Below are 20,450 nucleotides of genomic sequence, written 5' to 3' on the forward strand. Positions count from 1 at the left end.
CGCGATTTTCTGCTGCAAAATAAAAAGTTTTAATTAATTGCCAAATTGATTACCATCTAAATTTTTTTAAATAGTTAAAATGATAGTTTTTAATTCTTTCAAAAGTCTAGAAAAATAATTAAAACAAATAAAAGTTAAAAATGTTCGTAATTAAATTATGAGTTAATTGGATAAAAATAAAAAAATTCAAAAAATATAGAAAGAAATATGATATATACAGAAAAATATAATGACATTTTTTGAAAACAAAGGCTTAAGGAATACGTGTTCATCTTATATTTACACCATCAGAAATTTTAAGCGTCCTTGACGCGTGCGAGAGCAAATTGAGTTGCCTTTTGCGATGTCGTAAGATGCGGCTCTTTGTCAGATTCTCGACCATGCACTTTTGAAGAGGAAAGCTACAAAGGTTGGAATTCCTTCTCGTTCACTCCTTACTGCGACATTTGGTCGGGAATTGGTCCACGTAATTGGAGCCGACTAATGACATCGGTAATGGTGGTTAAGGGGGGAGCCTGCTTTAGAACGCTGAAAATAAGGTATATTTTACGAATTGTTTTTGGAGAAACTATAGAGCGGATCATTATAAAACTTTGATGCATTTATTAGTACATGTTTAAAGATAAAAAAAATTATTTTTTTATTTGAATATATCGCTTGTAGAGGTCGTCCTGGAGAAATCTTAGTGCAGCCGCGTCGCCGGCATTGCAAATTGGTGAGCATTCTTCTGCCTCCAAATTTCGTCTAAACTGAAAAATTGAAATATCTTCTCGTTATTTATGAATTCCCATCGTCGATGAACCAAAGAGAGAAGAAAAATGTTGAAAAGTGCCAAAATGGTGGAGTTTAGAACACAAAAGTACGATTTTTAGGCAAAGTTTTTGAACTTTTTCATGCAAAAATAATTGTTTAACTTAATGTTTTTATGAATATTAAAGGTTCATCGACGATGGGAATTCATAAATAACAAGAAAATATTTCAATTTTTCAGTTTGGATGAAATTTGGAGGCAGGAGAATGCTCACCAATTTACAATGCCGGCTGCACTAAGATACCTCCAGGACGACCTCTACAGGCGATATATTCAAATAAAAAAATAATTTTTTTTATCTTTAAACATGTACTAATAAATGCATCAAAGTTTTATAATGATCCGCTGTATAGTTTCTCCAAAAAATTCGTAAAATTATACCTTATTTTCAACGTTCTAAAGCAGGCTCCCCCCTTAAGCCTGACGTTTTTCGAGCACAGCTCGGATGCAATGTGAATATCGGACGACGCGACATTCTGCTCGAGGTTGCGTAATGCTCGCGTCGCGAATCGCTTATGATTCAAAAATTTATACGTCTGTTGATCCTTTTCTGTCAATTACCACGATCGTACGGTGCAAGCACATGTTACAATTGCAACGTTACATCGCGCATCTATTTGCAGGGTCGGGAGAGCGAGAGGCAGGAACGTGAGGGTGGTTTGTCGCTTTCAGCTGGCCCGGGTATCCAGGGTTCGTCGTCATAGCGACACCCGAGCGGTGGCTAACCACCCCGTTTCTACAATCACGGGCGTGGATCGCGTAGGTGTTTTACGTTGAGAGAATCGAGCGATGCGGCCTAATTAATTCGCTAATGCGATTTGTACTTTTGCCAAAAATTATACAGAATCCGATTTAGACTAGTTCGGAACTTTCCGATGATCGGACACTTCGAGGAGTTCGAGCTTCCAGCTCAAATCATTCGTCGTCTTTCTTGTTCTCCGAAATGTTGCGATTCTGAATTTAAATAAAATGATAAAGTAAAGCTAATGATAAAAAGAAAACAAATTTCAATATTTATGTGTTAATTCTAAAACATATAAGTAAATTTCTTAATTAATAAACATGTATGAATATAATAATAATATGAATTGGAAGAAAAAAGGGGAAAAAATGCGAGTCGTATTAATTTTATACAATTTCAAGGTTTATTTCAATATATACAAAACATTGCTTCGTAATAGAGATTACGCGCGTCAGTTTTCTCATAAAAGTCTCTCCACCTCGCCGTTCACAGTCAATTCGGACAATGCGGAGGAACAGCAGTGAGATAATAGTGATTGTCCGAATGTGTTGAGAAACGGCATCGTAGTGCACGCTTCTATATTCAATATAGAAATATATAGAAACACGCGTTTATGCGATTCCGATCCTTACGGATATACGGATAACGATCAGCTTGCGGGATCTCAGGAGAGATTTCGATTCTCCGCGTTCGAGTCCCACGTAGCGCGATTTTCTTACCAGTGATCTCATGCCAACGGGAAATCGCGTGCACCGTGGGCGGATAAAAATAAGCCAATGTCTCCTTTTCCCTCGAACCGGAGATTTTCTAGGATTCAGTCTTATAATTTTGCACTCACGGGGATATTTGTACGGCATCACGATATTGCGAGGTGCAAATCAGTTCGGTCGTCGTGTGTATTCGCCGTACAGCTGCGAGCGAGAACAGGAGCCGAATTGCGGTTTTAATCGGATTCGCGGTTTCTAATTTTCCGAACACGCGAGAATGGTCTTCATCATTCTCGCGATGTTTATTCGTAGCAATTAAAGTGTCATGAATTCGCACGCGATACATTCTCCCTCGTTCGTGTAGCATTGAAGATGAAAGTTGGCCGAAATTATTATTAGGATGCGATAATTTGTCATTATATAATCTCCAATTATACACGAACGAGTTTCGCGTGAGTCAAGGTTGCCGCGAGCGGCAAGTCTCGCCACCGTTTCATTACGAAATACCCGTTTCGTGCGTCGTTATCCGTGGACGTTTTAATGCAGGATCGTTCGCGAGATTATTACAACCGTTTTGAAGTCGCGACGCATGCAGTGTTACGCTATGCCTCTATGTATCACCGTTACGGAGTGGCGTATCTAATCGTACAAACGGAACCCCTATACGCACTACACCATAAACTGCTACAAGAATATATGTGTACTATATATGCCTACATACATACGTACACACCGTATATGTATATGTATATGTACACGCTTAGCGAACGCGAATGTATACTCTCATCTGTGTATATAAAGGTATTTACATTTGTATGATGTACACGTTAACGGCTAACTCGTTACTTCCGGTAACTGTGTCGCATTGCGAACCCTGCTTGTTCTTCTTGGTCGCTCCGCAGATTTCTGAATTCTTCGGCGCTTTCCTCTCGGATTATTATTAATGAAACTTATATCATAATGAAACAAGATTTTAAGCCATTATTTTGAAAGATAAAGTGGATCACGCGCCTTTTCATGCAGCAGAAAACCAAGCTGTCTCGCTTCCCGAATCTTAGCTCGGGTCGATAACAATGGATTGTCTCCAAAAACGTTTTCTAACGCGCTCTACGCTAGTCCGGAGTTGTTACGGTCTCCAACCTGGGAATCCCTGGATTGTACAGTCTTCTCGCGCTTTTCCATCTAACATAATTGCGAGGCTACGTGTCGCTACGTAACGCAAACAGAAATTCGGGTTCAAACGACGTAGAAAATATTCCTAAACGTCTAACCTCGCGCCTAATCGCGCATAAGGCATCGCTAAGACCATCGGTTCACGGTTTACGGGATGACTGACTAATGCAAAATCATACGCGCCGACATTATTGTCTCTACCGTTAGCGCACCAAGCTAACCACCAGCTTGACAATATCACCCCTCTTTTCGAAGAGTGAATTCTCTATTCTCTCTTCCTTTCTACTTAAATACATATCACATTTACTCACTTAACTGCTAGAGCTTTCTTTCTAAATTTCGGGAGACATGTCTCCTTTCTCTCTTTCTCTGAATTCCAAGACAGTGCCAAAACTCCAAAGAATATCCGAACGTCGAAAGGAGATTGGAGAAATTTGAATATCTTCCAAACACCTCTACGAAATCTTTTGGAAATTTACGTTCCTCTCTACTTTAGAGATTATTAATTTTGAGACTTGTGTTATCTCAACCTTCCAATCAGAGCTTAATCTCTCATCTCTCGAATTCTCCTGCGCTTGCAATTCTTAATAATTAAGAAAGTTCATCGATAATTGGTCCGCCCGTGAATAACATTTCGACACTCTGGAACGTCATGGTAACAGGGTTGCGTTGCTTCTCTTCCGCGAAAGAGCTTTCGGGAATACCCTTCGGCTCTAGCTTGTTACTTGGCACATCTGTACGAGGTCATGTGGAAGCTGCCCATTCGAAACTTGGCTGGTTCTTCGTGGGTCACCCGAAGGCACGGCTCGCTGCTGGTCCTCACTATCTCTCACATGTCCTCCGTGCTGAAGCCGCCGATCAAGCTCGACTCCGAATCCATGTTGGAGTCGCACTGCATCACCCACTCCCATATCCTCTCGGTGACGACCTTCTGGTCCACCGTGGTCTCCAGGCCATAGCTGTTGAGCAACTTCCTCAGCTTGTTCTTGTTCTCGTCCACGTGGTGTCGGTCGTCCAGGATCGTGTCGAGATAGAGCAAGCTGTCGCCCCTCCTGGCGAAGCTCTCGCTCACGTCGACCGACGTCGATGTTGCACTATGGCTGATCTTGCTGATGCACCATGAGTCCTTCAGGTACTTGTTGATCTCAGTCACGTGCGGCCTCTTCTCAGGCTTGTGCTCGAACGCTCGTCTGAAGTAACGTAGCAGACGAGGTGTGAACCGTCGGAAGGTAGGCGGGATCTTGGTGGTGCGCCGTTTCAACCAGCGCTGGAACGCCGAATAGTCCGGGTCCTGGATCGGGTCGGCGCTCTGCCACGGCGGATTGCCGGTCAAGCAAACGAAGAGGACGATGCCGAATTGCCAGCAGTCCGAGCTCCTCTTGCACGCGTACCTCTCGTTCTTGATGATCTCGTGAATCTCAGGCGGCTGGAACGGCACCCACGTGCACCGGATCTTGTTCACGAGAGTGCCTTCGCGTCTCGTGCAGCCAAAGTCGCACAGCTTCACCTTGCTCATGTCCTGCGCGAACACTAGCACGTTCTCCAGCTTGATGTCACGGTGCGCTAGCTGCTTCGAGTGGATGAAGTCGAGGGCGGAGGCGAGCTGGCTGGCGATCCTCTTACAAGCGTCCTCGCTGAGTCCGCCGGCCTTCACATTGCCGGCGAGGTCGCCGTACGACGCGTACTCCTGCGCAAACACGAAGCACTTCTCCGCACTGAAAGCGACGGCGTATGAGCTGAGTATATTGGGATGCGGGCTCAGATGGTACGAATAGTGAAACTCCCGGAAGAAGTCCTTCTCCGTTGTGAGTTCCTGATGGACCGCCTTTAGGACCACCCTCGTTTGCGTGGCTCTGTGCGTCGCCAGCAATACTTTCGCGAAGCTACCCTCGCCTAGGGTTTTCTCTACATTGTACTCCTTCGCGAGGTCCAGCTCCTCCAAAGGCACCTCTTGCACCTTGTGGATGCCTGACTCTTTCTTCTCATGCAGCTTCATCTGGAACAACAAGAGGAAACGAAACTTTTAGATATATTGATCTTTCTTGTTTTAAGTTTTAAGTTTAAGTTTTGTTATAACGCAGGTAACACTGATCGGAACTTTATATTTTAATTTTATTTATTTATTTTCGGACGCTTTACTTCGAGCGCCGAATATTTCAATGAATTTCAATTTATTCATCGTCGTGACACAATAGCGACTATCTGACTTGGGTTTTCGTTACTTTCTTTTTATATAAGCGTAATGGAGATATTTCGGTCCTTGCTATTTCCATTTTGCATAGACCTCCTACGTCGCGCGAGGAAATTAGAATTTCATCTGTCGGAAGTACGTTGATTTTATACTTGAGTAACGTTCTATCGAAGAAATATCGCCGTCCTGTGACGACAATGAATCAGACGTACGTTGTAACGCCTACGATTGTCAACGTCGATGAACGTACCGGCCGTATTCAGGAATGTTCCCACGCTTCCTTCCGCAACAAGATAATATCCATGCTTCCTACCTGTGCAATGTGCAACGTCTGTGGAACGTGTGTCCCAGTTCGTAAATAGCAACGCGTAGATCAATCGCAATTCTGCAATATGATATATTGCGAACACACGCGGTTTGATGTTGCGGTATATAGAAGCCGTTAGAAAAACGGTTGATAGAGAACGATTGATGATGTAACGTTCTTCAAACAAAAACCCGCAATTTTTCAAAGATTTTTACCTTTGAAGAGAAAAAACATCATGAAGTATATCAAAGATCTTTAAAATTATCGCAAAGTAGCAACCGTAGAGCAAATATTTATACATGTAATGATACTTTACTCCGTATACAATTCGAGATGAAATGTACTCTGATAAAACTGTAAGTTTTTAAATTTATTAAGAGGGTATCTAGAACTGAGTGGGTCCACGAAGAAGACCGCGAAGCGCAACTGCGCATACAGTTCCGATTAAAAAAATATTTATGTTCTACATTGGTCTAAGGAATCGAGGATGAAAGCAAAACTAGAAATTCTATACTACGTAGAATGGGAATTGCGCGTTCGCGCAGTCGAAGTGCACGACTTGGAATTTATCGGAATTCATCGAATCGCGGTCTTGCATAACATTAAGCAGACATTAATCTAATAAACTAATAAACGGATAGCGCGCTTGCACGTGTCTGTACTCCGGGCCGCGCACGTTACCTACTACTCGCGTGTCCGTGCGTCATATCACGCGGCCATGCACCGCGCGTCTGTTTTCCCTGGCGCGTAAACTGGCGATCGAGTATTACGCCTCCGCGCGAATTTACGATCGCGTATTTTGCGAATCGATAATTTTGCTGGCGGTGCCGCGGGTTGCGAGAGGACTTTTGGATCACCGCCACTGTTATCGCGAGGGATGACCGCAATTCCCATCTTCCTCGATATCACACGCGTCTCACATGTATTCCGACACACGCGCGCGTCTCCTCGCGAATTTCCTTCCTCGCGGATGTTCTCCGCCGCGGAAAACTACGCTTACGATGGAAAGCCACCGGACTGCAGGGTAGCTGGGTGAACCCAGGACATTTAGACCCGTGCTAAATCAATAGCAAGGACCGCTCACGCTTTGGTCGACAGCGCGCGAGCCTGGCCGGCGCCGAACCCCGAAACTTTCCGCGAATCTCGACCGCGATGCAGCAATTGCACATTCGTCGATCCAATTTCCCACGGCAGTGACGAGAAACCAGATCGAATTCAGTGTATCTTGTGGGAACAACCGTGAATAGAAGAAGATAGATACGAGGAATAAGATTATGGTTTATTGTATGTATTTTAGGACGAATCACTTGAGAATATTTCAAACACCAATTTATTTAGTTCAGTATATCTGAGTAGTATTAGAGCACAATTTGAATAGATAAATAGATCAGAAGAAACTAGATTGGAGAAAAAATGAAATGCTTGAGATATCAATGATATACTTATATATACTTAGTGTATGTACACTGTAATCGCCGATTTACAGGTTGCGTTTATACAATGCTTTTCTTATAAGAAACTTATATTTTTAGGATAGAAGAAATTATCTGTGCAAAGCTTTGCTACCATTTACATAAATCAATCTATAAAAATAATGTGCACAATTATAGCCTTTACTCGATTAATATAAAAAACAATGCTTCTTTTTTTCTCGCTAATAGTGAATTTCTTTAATGATCGAAAACAATGTTCGTTGTTCAGTTGTGCAGCATATGCAGTTAATTGTTCGAGTCACATGAATTAACATACGTTTATTAGTTCAGAGAGCGATGAACGTCTATTTATTCGTTTCGGGTTGTTCCATAAATTTCTGGAAATTTGAGACGTGCTTTAAATGTCATCGCGCGGCGAAACGGATGCAACATGCGAACAGGCTTCGTGGGTGGCGTGCATTTTAATAATTTAACACTTCACATCATGAGGCGCAAGCTCCCCTTGTTAATGAAGCTTTAATTGTTAATGAAGTGTGAAAATTACGCGCTCTTGCGTAAACATTGCTCTTAGCAGGATTTATATCTCGTACGTCATGACGACTTGCGGCAGGCTGCAGCCGCCTGTTGCATTTTCCTATTTTCCATCCATTGTTTTGTGTTACAGTTATTTTTTCGTATTGTCACTGGTTCGGGTCGGTAATTCTGACAAGCCTCAGAGGCGCAGGTATATTTAGCATTTATGTTTACTGGGTACTCTATTTTAATACACGCGACGGCTTAGTGGCGCTATACTTTGGCGTGCGTGCGTTTAATGAAGCAGTTTAGCAGACGTGCGTGTATAGAGAACGACAATGACACGTACGATTAAACGCGCTGCAAGTGGATGTCTTCCAAGATGTTGAGCCGTTAACACATTGGGTATTTACAAAAGCGTGCAGTATCGATTATAGCATAACAACCTGCTTTGAGTTTGTCTTTACTGATACTTATTTAAAACTTTGCGGTACTATGATTTAATGTTCGAATTTATTTTCATTTTATAACATGTACGCATTTTTTAGCCTTAATCAGGGATACCATAAAGTCTTTTAAACTTTTACAATATAAAACAGTTTTTCAATTAATATGAAAGCATAGAAAATATAAGAAATAAAGTCATACGTGTTCACAATTGTGTCTTTTCAATGAAATAATTCTTTCATAAATTTTCACGATAATAAACTTTTCAAGTTAGGCTTGCACCCCAAAATTTTTATGGTAGCCACTGGGAATTACGCTATATAGCCCTTAATGTGAGGTCCGCAAGTACGAGTAAAATTTATGCAGAACAAATGACGACACGACGGATACTCACCACGACAGTGAAATCCGTTTGGTGATCTGCAAAACGTCACTGCACACTGGCACACCGCAGTCTCGAATAACTATTGCAGGTCAATAATAACGTGAGCAAATCACTCTCGATTAAATCTCGATCAGCGAGTTCTTTACATCTTCATGTCACGTCCTGACACGAAGTGTCAGCTGGTCACACAAGTAACACGAGCTCAGCGCATCAGAGAGAAATTACGCCGATCGCGTCCTCAATTTTGCTTTCGGAGCAGGTGTCACCCGCGAGAGAGGCAGACTTCAGAAATAAAAGCTCGATGGCGAAGTATCGATACGACTCAGCGACTCGGATTACATTTTCCGTGGCGCGCGTATCTCGACGTCTGGAGCGTCGTGACGCCCCGCGTCGCTTTTATAGACCCCGGCCGGGAGGTGCGCAGACGTAGATTGTAAAAGGGTGCCGGGGCGAGAGCATGACGCTGAGACGTAGGCTACGGGGTAGGATGAGCGTAACGCGACGCGCATGCATGTGTGTGTGTGTGTGTGTGTGTGTGTGTGTGTCGCGCGCGTCGGCTTTTTTTAAACGAGCGCATTATGCGCGAATCGGTGAGTCGCGTGTCACGACGAGGCGATGAATAGGGGAAGAGTTATCCCGGAAAACGAGGGTCCGTCACAGGATCCTTCCACGTGCCACGCGCTTGTTTATGCGTCGGACTATCTTTAATCATGCCCGCAATTACCGTACTTATTATCGCTTTTATGTTTAAAATGTTTAAAACACAAGCTTTATCTTGATCGAGCTGCTGACGCTCCTCGATGATTTATATCGCATCCGATGTACGTAAACTGAATCTTGAGAAACAATTGCGTGCCAGTTGGGGGTCTATAAGAGGAACGAAGAATGAGAAAGATGAAAATTAAATTTGAGTAAATTTCTGGTACACACAATAGAAAATAGAATCGTGAAATTAGTATGTCAATGTTTTATAAGTTATATCTATGTGCTAAGTCTGAGCTCATCGATTATTTTGATTATATCAATTGAACGTATTGTATGTCGGGACGTGGTTTACTCTCAAAATTTGATTTGTCTGCAATGAGCACTTTTGCGAGCAAAGGCGCGTATAAGAGAATAAGTTTAGAATCCTGAAAAAGTTAAGATCGGTTTTGTGACGTCATTCTTATTGCTTTATGTATGAAGTTGGAGGAAAATAATATTCGTTTTCTCTATTTTCAAATAGTTCTTTATTGCTGGCCTGAATTTTGCAGTATGAAGCCATTTAAATATCGGTCGAATCCGTAAAGTATATTTTTATTCCTGCGCGAATGGATTATTGACATGGATCGACTCTTAAAGTAGATTTATTGACTTTCCACTAGTTTAATATTCCAGCTTCTACGAATATAGAATCCAATAAAAGAGGAAACGTCACATCAACGCAATCAACGTCACATTTATATAATTCATCAGCATAATTATATTCTCTCGCTCCATCTCTTTCTCTCTATCGTGCAACAGTTTTCAATCAACGCTACTTAAGCAGGAACTAAATATAGAAGATCGAAGTAAATTTATATTGCACTTATCGCGAGCGCTCTCGCTCGTCTTCTGCGAATTTGCTCGTAGCACATTTTCCTAAATTCACCACGGACGAAGTTAAATAATGCGGATTACGCGCCCGTCGCGCACCCGAATTTACACCTGAAAGTATTTTTAAAATGTATGTCAAGTATACGGAGTCCATAGAGATGCTTTCGGCGGTGCACCACAGTCGGATATTAAAGATATAAATAGGAGAAACGGTCGCGCGAGCACGCGCGGGTAATGGAAGTAAAGTGCAAGGTGCAAGAGCAACCGATTGTGCAATCGTCGCGGGTCGGCGTCGCGAGTGCTAATTCGCAAATCGCGCGAGCAGTCTCGACGTTGATGGATTTCATGAAACGGAAAAAATCGAGGGCAGAGGGTAGGAAACGTACCGGCGGACTTGCGACACCTACACCTGCGTGACTACGTGTCTACCTGGATACACGGGTCTCGCGGGACCAGTTTGATTTATGGAACTGGACGTTCCGAGGCGGAAGTTCGCGTGCGAGGATCTTTATCAGGGAAAAACGAGAACGTGCGAGAAGGCGGGTATCACCCCACAATTTCAGTGGCTATTGTCTATTTTGCGAAGCCGCCGATGCGTGCGTTAGTCTAGTCCGCTTGCCAAGTAGCCACTGAACTCTAGAGAATATTTCTCATTCGCGGAAGCTTTCCTTCGTGATTATTCTTCCGAGCTTTGTCATCGGGCGAATACGTGGAAGCCTGCCGAGCGTTAAAATAATTCCGACTCCTCGTGTAACTCGTTCCGTGTTCGCAAGCCAGGGATGTTCCCGGGAAAAGTACACACTTCGCGTCACCGTTGAATAAATAAAAGTATACGAGACACCACCATTAGGACGACGGCTGGATCTCGAGGAGCTCTCGAACAGAGTGCGGAATATCGACCGAGATGGAATTCGCGGCGAGGAAGACGGCCGCAGAGAGAACGACAGGGTGAGAGGGAGGGAACAGAGGATAACCGCGGGGTGGAAAGGAGCAGGAGCAGAAAGGATACAGGGGTGAATCCGTCGAGGATTTACCTCCGTCGACGTGCGTTTTCGATTGCGGGTCCACCTACGCGACACGTTTGTACGTGTGTACACACGTCGTGCGGGTTTTCGCCCACGTGTGGATTTGGATCCACGAGATGAATGCGACTGGATGATTACGAGAACGTACGGATACATATCCGCGCGATAATGACGCAACGTACAAGTAAAAAGGAACACGCACGAGAGAAGAGAAACGAGAGAAACGAGAGCTCTTTTCGCGGAGCTGTTAACAGCGGCGGAATCGGGTAGTATATAATTATCGAAGCGACGATTTCGCGGAACGTGGTTGACGAAACGATTACATTGGAGAGCTTCCGAGAGAGATCTTCATCACAAACATGGATTATTGAGTTCTTCTTCGTAGCATCTTCACTAGGAAGAACTAGGAAGAAATGACGTCTCTCAAGTTTTGTGAAGCTTCACGTGAATGACTTCACGTTTTTCAGAACACAGCATGATAGAAAAGCAGATGTTTCCCCGTGTAAAAATAGGTAGAATTATAGGAGACGTTTTTGTATGTAAAATGTAGTATATTCAAAATGGAAACATCGATAATGTCTCTTCTAACTAATTTTCGACTTTTTTCTGCTCATTTTTCTGGCCAATATATTATTGCTATTTTGGTGTTGGATTTCAACGTTTTTCAAATTAATTTCTTCTTTCCTTCTAGATTTTTCGGTGATTTTGCAAGTGACGTTTGCTTTCCGCCAGCATGGAAAGTTGATTTAACTTTGTCTTGATTTAACGTAGCGTAGAGGTACTTTTTTGTTTTTACCGTTATTTGCCACGCACACACTGCATTTGCAGCAAACAACACCGTGTACATGATACATGGCACGTCGACTGAGGAAGATGCGATTCCATGAAAATACCGCTCTCTGATTTCGAGCTATTTTCTTTTTCTAGCAGTATTAATTTTGCTTGCTGCTTTCTTTGAACTGTTATTTTTCCCATTATTTGTCATCTCCATTTTATTTCTGTACTGTAACATTAATAATTTAACAGAAATTAAATTTGTTTATCATGATATGTTTATCACTGTTGAATTACAGTACATCTTGCAATATTTGCTAAAGAAGCAAAAGATTGCAAATATTGTTTTTCTGTAGATATAATATCGGAAATATTTAAAAGATAAGATAACAATATAACAAATATTATTACTCAACTGCTTACATTTTTTGTTCTTACTTTTGAAATTCACTGCGTTTACACTTTGTTGCTACTCTCTCGTTACTCTTTACAAAAATTAATTTTTACCTTTCCGGATTTCCCTCTTTCTCTCTCTCTCTCTTACGTGCTGCTTTTATTGAATTTGTTTCTAAAGATTTAATTTTTACTATAAACATCTCTTTATATTGGAACATAGTCGCGACTCATGTTTGGTCGTTTTCTAAAAATACAACATAGGAAACACAAGTCTAACGTTGTTAAGATCCTATTAATCTTTCAAGACTAATGCTTCATTTTGATGAGTAAGTTTTAAACACGAGCAGTGAATGTTCTTCCGAGTATCAAAACACCCATGGGATCAAACAGTCACAAAGACAGATCTTGAGCCATCTTAACGAAAGATAAAAACTTACAATCAACCATAGTAGCAAGAAAGATAATTGAATATAAAAAATAAAACAACTCTTATTCTACCAAGAAAAATGCAGGACATAATATAACAAGAAAATACAAATACCTAGTAACCAATTAATCATTTTGATGATTAATGTTTAGATAGCACTCTTTCTGAGAAAAATAAGAGATAAACGATGATTCGTGTCACGTAATCTTCACGATTACGTAAGATATGCAACACATTTGCATAGGATAAACACGCGCAAAGCTAAATACAATGCGCTTCTGTGGCGCTTAACACAAGACTGTCCATCTATTATTTCCGTGGGCCTGTAATAACTTAATTATAACTTAATTTTATTTTTTTTATGTTAATACATGTACATTATAATACATAAATGACATTTTATTTTATTCTCATTCAATGTCTCTATACAAATAATTAATTAAATCATTCTAACTCAAATTATTCAACCCGTGTTTCGCGTCATTATATATCTCTATATACATGGGTGACGGAGTCTTTGAGAAAATTTACGCGGCACCCTTACGGGTGATGGAGCAGTCTAACAAGTGTTAATTGCACAGCGGCCGTTTTCCATATTCATCAAAACGACAAACGGTGCACGCCGTCGGCGCCCGGCGAATTATCCGTTCCGGGGGCAGACGAGGGAGGCGGAGGGGGCGGGAGAACAAACATATACGTTTGGTTCATGTTGCTTACTTACCTTAACACCGGCAACGTGCGTCACAAACCGCCTATTTTTAGCCTTCTCTGTTTTCAGTTAGAACGTTAAGAAAAATCACGGCAGCGCCGTGGAGCAGGTGCCGAAACGCCGCGAACGGCGGGGGAGAAAAAGGGGGGGATGGACCACGATGACAAATTTAAGAGTCGCGATGTACGCATTATTTTAATGCATCCGATCGAATGTGCGGTACGTGCTCCTCCGTTCGTCGCTCCCGGCCGAGGGTCGTATGAATCTTGTGTTTACACAGGGGTGGCCACAAATCTCCACGTCCGTGCAACGTACTAAAGCGCTTCGATAAATTCGGAGGCGAATTGTCCCGAACAAAAGTGCCGAGACATCAAAAATCTAAGTTACGAGCGATTTTTAGAAACGATCAGCTTCTTGCGAAGTATGAGAGCTCCTTTGATTCTACGTGTCACAGCTCACATTAATACCTGCTGAATAATGTTGCTGAATAATGATTGTAACGATAAATTCCGCGTGAAAAGTACAACAAAATATTATGATATATAAACGTCAGATTTTTAATTAAAAAATAACGCGGTATTCGGTACGATACTGTGTCCTATAATTTATTATTATATTTATTTTTCAGATCTTTCTCCCTCTTTCCATGAAGACTGATCCTTCCGAGATTCGTTTCAAATGTGTACATGTATGTGTGTGTAAGTAAGTGCATTATTCTTCCTTTCTCTTTACTTTTTAATACTTGTACATATATTTGTATTTCGAATCTATTAAATGTTAAATAAATATGTTTTCCAATATTTAAGAACATCTTACGTAGATTAGAGGAATAGATTAGCATTATATTAAGGGGGGAGCCTGCTTTAGAACGTTGAAAATAAGGTATAATTTTACGAATTGTTTTTGGAGAAACTATACAGCGGATCATTATAAAACTTTGATGCATTTATTAGTACATGTTTAAAGATAAAAAAAATTATTTTTTTATTTGAATATATCGCCTATAGAGGCCGTCCTGGAGGCATCTAGTGCAGCCGACATTGTAAATTGGTGAGCATTCTCCTGCCTCCAAATTTCATCCAAACTGAAAAATTGAAATATTTTCTTGTTATTTATGAATTTCCATCTTCGATGAACCTTTAATATTCATAAAAACATTAAGTTAAACAATTATTTTTGCATGAAAAAGTTCAAAAACTTTGCCTAAAAATCGTACTTTTGTGTTCTAAGCTCCACCATTTTGGCACTTTTCAACATTTTTCTTCTCTCTTTGGTTCATCGACGATGGGAATTCATAAATAACGAGAAGATATTTCAATTTTTCAGTTTAGACGAAATTTGGAGGCAGGAGAATGCTCACCAATTTGCAATGCCGGCGACGCGGCTGCACTAAGATTTCTCCAGGACGACCTCTACAAGCGATATATTCAAATAAAAAAATAATTTTTTTTATCTTTAAACATGTACTAATAAATGCATCAAAGTTTTATAATGATCCGCTGTATAGTTTCTCCAAAAACAATTCGTAAAATATACCTTATTTTCAGCGTTCTAAAGCAGGCTCCCCCCTTAATCACGTATTGTTATTGGTATATCTAATGACGCAATAAATAACTACGTAATAATCTCAATTGAATCCACCACAAGAAAAGTTGATCAAGTTTATTAAAATAAGAATGCTCTTTAACCATCATGACGCGAGATGAAGTAAAAATGTATAACGGGGAAACGAGAGCTAAGAATTCGATATATTTGCGTCATGATGTTACCCCAGATCTTGATTTTTTGCGTTATCACTTTCTTACGTCGTTGTCTCAACTACATTGCATTATATACTAAATATAGCTACAGGTAGGTGTAGATAGACCTGGGGGAACACTGGAAAAACCGGATTATCGAGCGACGATGGAATGGGACTCAGTGACGTCACCGTGACGGCATTTTCCCTACGCCGATTAGACTGCGCGTTTCTCGCGTAACACCTGATCGATCGAGTGGAATAGGGCTCTCGTGGCGTCATGTAACCCTCTCTGAGATCACTTGGCCGCGAATGATGTCACGTCCAGCCCCAGTGTCGTAGGCTGCAGCGTCATTCACTTGCGCGTTGCGACGACCATCGTCGTCCGGTTTGAGTGCCGAGGAAAACGCAGACAGCACGGCAGCCTTTTACGGGACGCGGATAATTTTTTTCCCACTATTGTCGCGCCCGACGTGCTTGAAAATGGTTCGTTACGCTCTGATGGAACGTCCTCCCTTTTGTCTTTTTTTCTTAGTTATTTTTGGTTGAATGTGCACAGTAGTAGACGCGTTGCATAAAACGTGAGAGCGCATCTGGATCTCGCGTGAAATATTCAATTATGTCATTTTTCGCGAGTTGTAAGTGGACAGTTGAAATCCAGGATAGCATGAATCGTTTAAATTCGTGGCGACCGAGAATTGAATCGACGAATTATGCTCCACTGCAAAAATAGATTTTATATAGAAGCGAGAGGAGTCCTCAAAAAATATCTGATACTCGTTGTCGTGCAGGTTCTATTTTTTTTAATTTTTTTATCGCGTTTTTATCTTGCGTTATCAGATGAACGTCGTATTAATAGTGAATCAGACGGCGCGGTAATTCTGGGTCGGCGGACAATAGCATCGCAAATCGTGACGTGCATCGACCGTTGGATAAAACCCGTCGGCTAGTATTCAATAAATAGACATTGCCCTAGGACATTGTGAAGCGAGAGATTCATTCTCGTCTCTCAAGATAATGTTTGCGTACGCGGAACTGTCAGCCAATTGGCATCGATCAGCGACGATTCGATTTCATGAGATCGCCCTTTCGTCGTGGTTCATGAACAGAATGATTTAATAATGCCTGAAGATGATTATTATTAACAACTAAATCAGTTAAATCAGTAAATCAGTTAACTTTGATTTGTAGCTGTCTTTCAAGTGTCACTCTATGCCCTGTCGAAAACGAAAGAAGAAATAGAATCCATTTTACCCTATTTTATATTTTCATCGCAATCAGAGCAAAAAAATCCAACGTTATTTTATTAATTTTGGGTAATTTATGGAGGTAAAATTCTGCGAAATAAAATTTGAAGATATAAAATTTCATTTTATTTTCGACCTCATAGATAAATCCATTAGAATACTTTATATGTTTAATTTTCACGTGTCTCTTTTCTCTCTCTCTTTCTTTCTCTCTGTAGCATCGAAATTTAAATTCATCAAAATTATAACAGGTTGTAGGGTTTAATCGCTAAATTAAATCAGGCCCGCTATGACATCGTTAACTGAATCGAATTGTACGCGTGGCATTAATGGAATAATTATATATTAATTACATGATTATTCGGAGTATAATTATCACTACTGGAATAATGGTTTAATCATTGAATTCATGTATATACATACATTTCAATACCGTCAGAACGAATTTGCACCGAGCTGGACAGGTGGTACAGTGCTTTTCTAAGTCGCCAACAATGTCAACACGAGGAACGTTGAATTTCTGTCTGAAAATTCGATGTCTTCCATATCGCTGCTACTGCGTCTTGGCTTATTTTCACACGCGCGAAAACATCGAATTGCACATCGATTTTACAAACAGTCCACATAAGAGATCGTGCGCAACTCTGCAAATAATAACAATCGCAAAAGTTTAATCGATGACCGTGAAGAAACCAGTTTTTACTTATCTCATTTAGTTTATGATTCATTTATTCAAATAGCAATCCTAGTAAACGTTAGCGACGTGTGAAGGTAAAATAATGGCAAAGTAGATAAAACTTTGTAGATGTGCGTCAATGCGGATGTAAATAAAAATCAATTATTAAGTTAGCTGGAATTATATAATTGTGGTGGTAACGACAATCGCGATCTCAACCGTTTCATCAATACATTGTATGTGAAAAGAATATTTTTTAGGTAACAATTAATTGCTCATATTATACATAAGACCCACTGAAACATGAATTACGTCATCTCGCAAATTAGATCATATATTTTTGCATACTGAGCAAGACCAGCAATTTTCTGTTCATGTTAGAAAGCATACGTGTCAATAAAATTCTTGCCTTTAAATCTGCTGATCGCGAAACACGCCGAAATTCGCCCGAGCATCCCGCTGCATCGGGCAAAGGTTCATGTCCGAAAGAGTTCGCAGCTACGCCACTGCGGATGTAAACGGAGGTTGACGGCTGTTGAGTGTAATAACACCGAGATAAAAAGAAAAGAAGGGAAAGAAAAATAAATCCGAAAGAAATCTTGCCTCCAGGCGGTCACGATCGTTTGACTCACTAAAATAAAAAGTCGATCCGCCGCACACGCGGTAAGACCGGTGTGCCTGCACGCACACGCGTATATACGCGTACTATATAAAAGTGCCTATATAAAAGTGTCATCACGCCATTCCCGAGGATAGTTGGGTGCTGCGCATCGAGCGAACATGATCGAGGTAAGAGAGAGGATCGGAGGTTTTTCACGCGTTTTTCAAGAAATATCGTGCACGTGCGCGCGCTCGTGCTTCCGCGAGTGACGTCGGGTCGCATCCTGGCCACGCGATCGCATAATGTCACCCCCGAGAAAAGTGAGAATTTTCCTCCACAATTTTGCCGAAGAACCGATCTGTGACTTTCCTCCGAGCGAGACGTGAGATTTTCACGCGAGGATCCGGAACGAGCGAAGAGTGAAAAGATTCGCTCCGATAACCGCGATCGATCACCCGATTAGAACGCAATCGACTCACACTCATCATCAGGATGATAAAACATCGTCCTTCTGTCCGGTTGATTATTCCATAAACAGTTTGTTATCGTATTTAAAATTCATTAAATTCTTTTTAACACAGGTTGATATTTTTTGGTGATTATTCACTCCTTTTCTTAACGAAGACGAAATCCGAGAGGAGAGAACATCAAGCTATTCCCTTCGTTAATTTTGCCTTACCATTGGTAACGAGACGTATAACTGGATTTCGTTACTAAAATTACGCAAGTGGTGAGCGTGATTGTATGGGCGTGGATTCGCCGCCCGTCTAATTTAAGCCACCGAAATTTAATTATAGGTCTGTCGCTGAAGGCGAAGGCAAAGTTACTCACAAGGGCCGAGAGTGTCCAAATAAATTACCAGTAATTAATACTGTTGGGGTTTTGCCACAAAGTGAAGAGAATAATGACATCGCGTTCGCGATAAAAATGCTTGAAATTCTACGTCCAGAAAAGAAGAAATAAAACGGGCTTAAATATTCTGCATAATTGTATGGAAGTTTCTTGATTTCCGTGGAAATGAATTTTTCTGCGTCGAGTTGTTTCAATTATGAACTCGTTTGCAATAGGCGTCACTCGTGCTCAAGCATCACTATTGTCTCTAGTCGCCGAACTACCGAGAGAAGTGACTGCCGCGACTCCCGCGTTAAAATTAGCGATCGATTTCCGCGGAGCGCGCGAGACGCGGTCACCTTATTTCGACAATCCGTTTTCGCGCGATCGGGGGAAAAAAATGTCATTCGCTCGGAATAAAAATAACCTCGTCCCGTTCAGAGAATTTCTAGTCAATCGCGAGAAAGTGGGTTATCTTTTAACCTGGCCGCGATTTGGGTCAAGTGAAGCGAAGCCTGAGAGCGTGTCCGCACGAAGTGGCGAGGGTGTAGAGGATCTCATATATACGTATATACTTCTACTTACCTACTAATGTCGCATCGAATCGTCGTCCTTGTCGTCGTCCGTCGTTTTAATATTCACGAGATTTTGCGAAATTTCGCGCGATTCCACGGAGTGTCAATCCTCGAACGGTTTCTTTCGTGCAAAATTTCACGCGGCGCTGATGAAGAGCCACGATTTCGCGGAGCGTCACCGAGCGTTTTATCGAGCGTAGCTCGTAAAAAATTTTATTACAGAGCGAAATAAAGATTTTCTTTTGCACAGTTTCTAGTACTGTTCCTTGCTGTTTACGGGACGCTGGTGCCGTATAATGATGCGGCGGGAGTCGGCAGGTTGCCCGGTACAGAAAATCTCAACGAAAAGGCGATCCCGTTATCTCGCTTATCCGCTACGGAAACGAGTAGGCCATCATCACCACCACCAGGGAATAAAAATCTGGCGGAAAGAGCTCAGGTAGCTGGACTGACTCAGACTATGTAGTGGAGAAATGAATCCTTGATGGCTTCCTGAAGATATTGTCGCAGCCTTTCAATAATATCGAATAAAAGATGAAAAACTTTACTCGAAAACTTTGAGACATGATTTCATAATTTAATTATGGATTATTTGTTATTAGTGTGATCTTCCTGGATTACATTATTCGTTATAAAATAAATAATTTCAAATTTATTGTGCGGTGATGATGTAATTTTGAGCGTGGCGACAATCTGCGAAAAGTTCGTTGAAGAAAATACATGGTTTGCGGCTTTTCATTCCCTCCGCATTGTTATTTCGCTAGATTGCTGTTATTACTGTATAATAGTAATTGTATAGACAAAGCAGAGTAGTATAGTTAGCTCAAAGCAAGAAATAAAGAAATGGATTTCATTAAAAATGCAATTACAGAATCGCCTTTGTTCTTACCTTTTATGAATATTCTGTATAATTTTGTAGATAAAGAAACAGTCAGCTGTACCGGGAAGAATTTATTAATGTTTCCTAATGCCAATGTCCGTAACATAACAATAGAAAATATAGTACGCGATGCTAAACGGAAAAGACAAGAATAAATAGCAATATCTTTCTATTGTTTCAAGAAACAAATAGTTTGGTCTTTTTCATTCTCTGGAAATTGTTATCTCAACGTTATGTAACATTTGTCGATAAGAGGGAAAATTTTACATAAAACATTTACATGAAAC

The 20,450-nt window shown here is 41.1% G+C and overlaps 2 protein-coding genes across 2 annotated transcripts; one reads left to right on the forward strand and one right to left on the reverse strand.

Moving 5' to 3' along the window:
* Window positions 1–1,933: 1,933 nt before the first annotated feature.
* Window positions 1,934–9,098, reverse strand: LOC105285214 (serine/threonine-protein kinase meng-po). Its single transcript, XM_011349292.2, has 2 exons — window positions 8,719–9,098; window positions 1,934–5,429 (listed from the first exon to the last, which is right to left on the reverse strand). The coding sequence occupies exon 2, from the start codon at window positions 5,427–5,429 to the stop codon at window positions 4,263–4,265; it is 1,167 nt and encodes a 388-aa protein (XP_011347594.1). The 5' UTR covers window positions 8,719–9,098; the 3' UTR covers window positions 1,934–4,262.
* Window positions 9,099–17,957: 8,859 nt separating this feature from the next.
* Window positions 17,958–20,148, forward strand: LOC105285216. The gene is made up of 2 exons (XM_011349293.2): window positions 17,958–18,065; window positions 19,534–20,148. Exons 1-2 carry the CDS (start codon window positions 18,057–18,059, stop codon window positions 19,747–19,749), a joined length of 225 nt encoding a protein of 74 aa, XP_011347595.1. The 5' UTR covers window positions 17,958–18,056; the 3' UTR covers window positions 19,750–20,148.
* The last annotated feature ends 302 nt before the right edge of the window (window positions 20,149–20,450 follow it).

Source organism: Ooceraea biroi, chromosome 5 (genome assembly GCF_003672135.1).
Source record: "Ooceraea biroi isolate clonal line C1 chromosome 5, Obir_v5.4, whole genome shotgun sequence".
Taxonomy (NCBI): domain Eukaryota; kingdom Metazoa; phylum Arthropoda; class Insecta; order Hymenoptera; family Formicidae; genus Ooceraea; species Ooceraea biroi.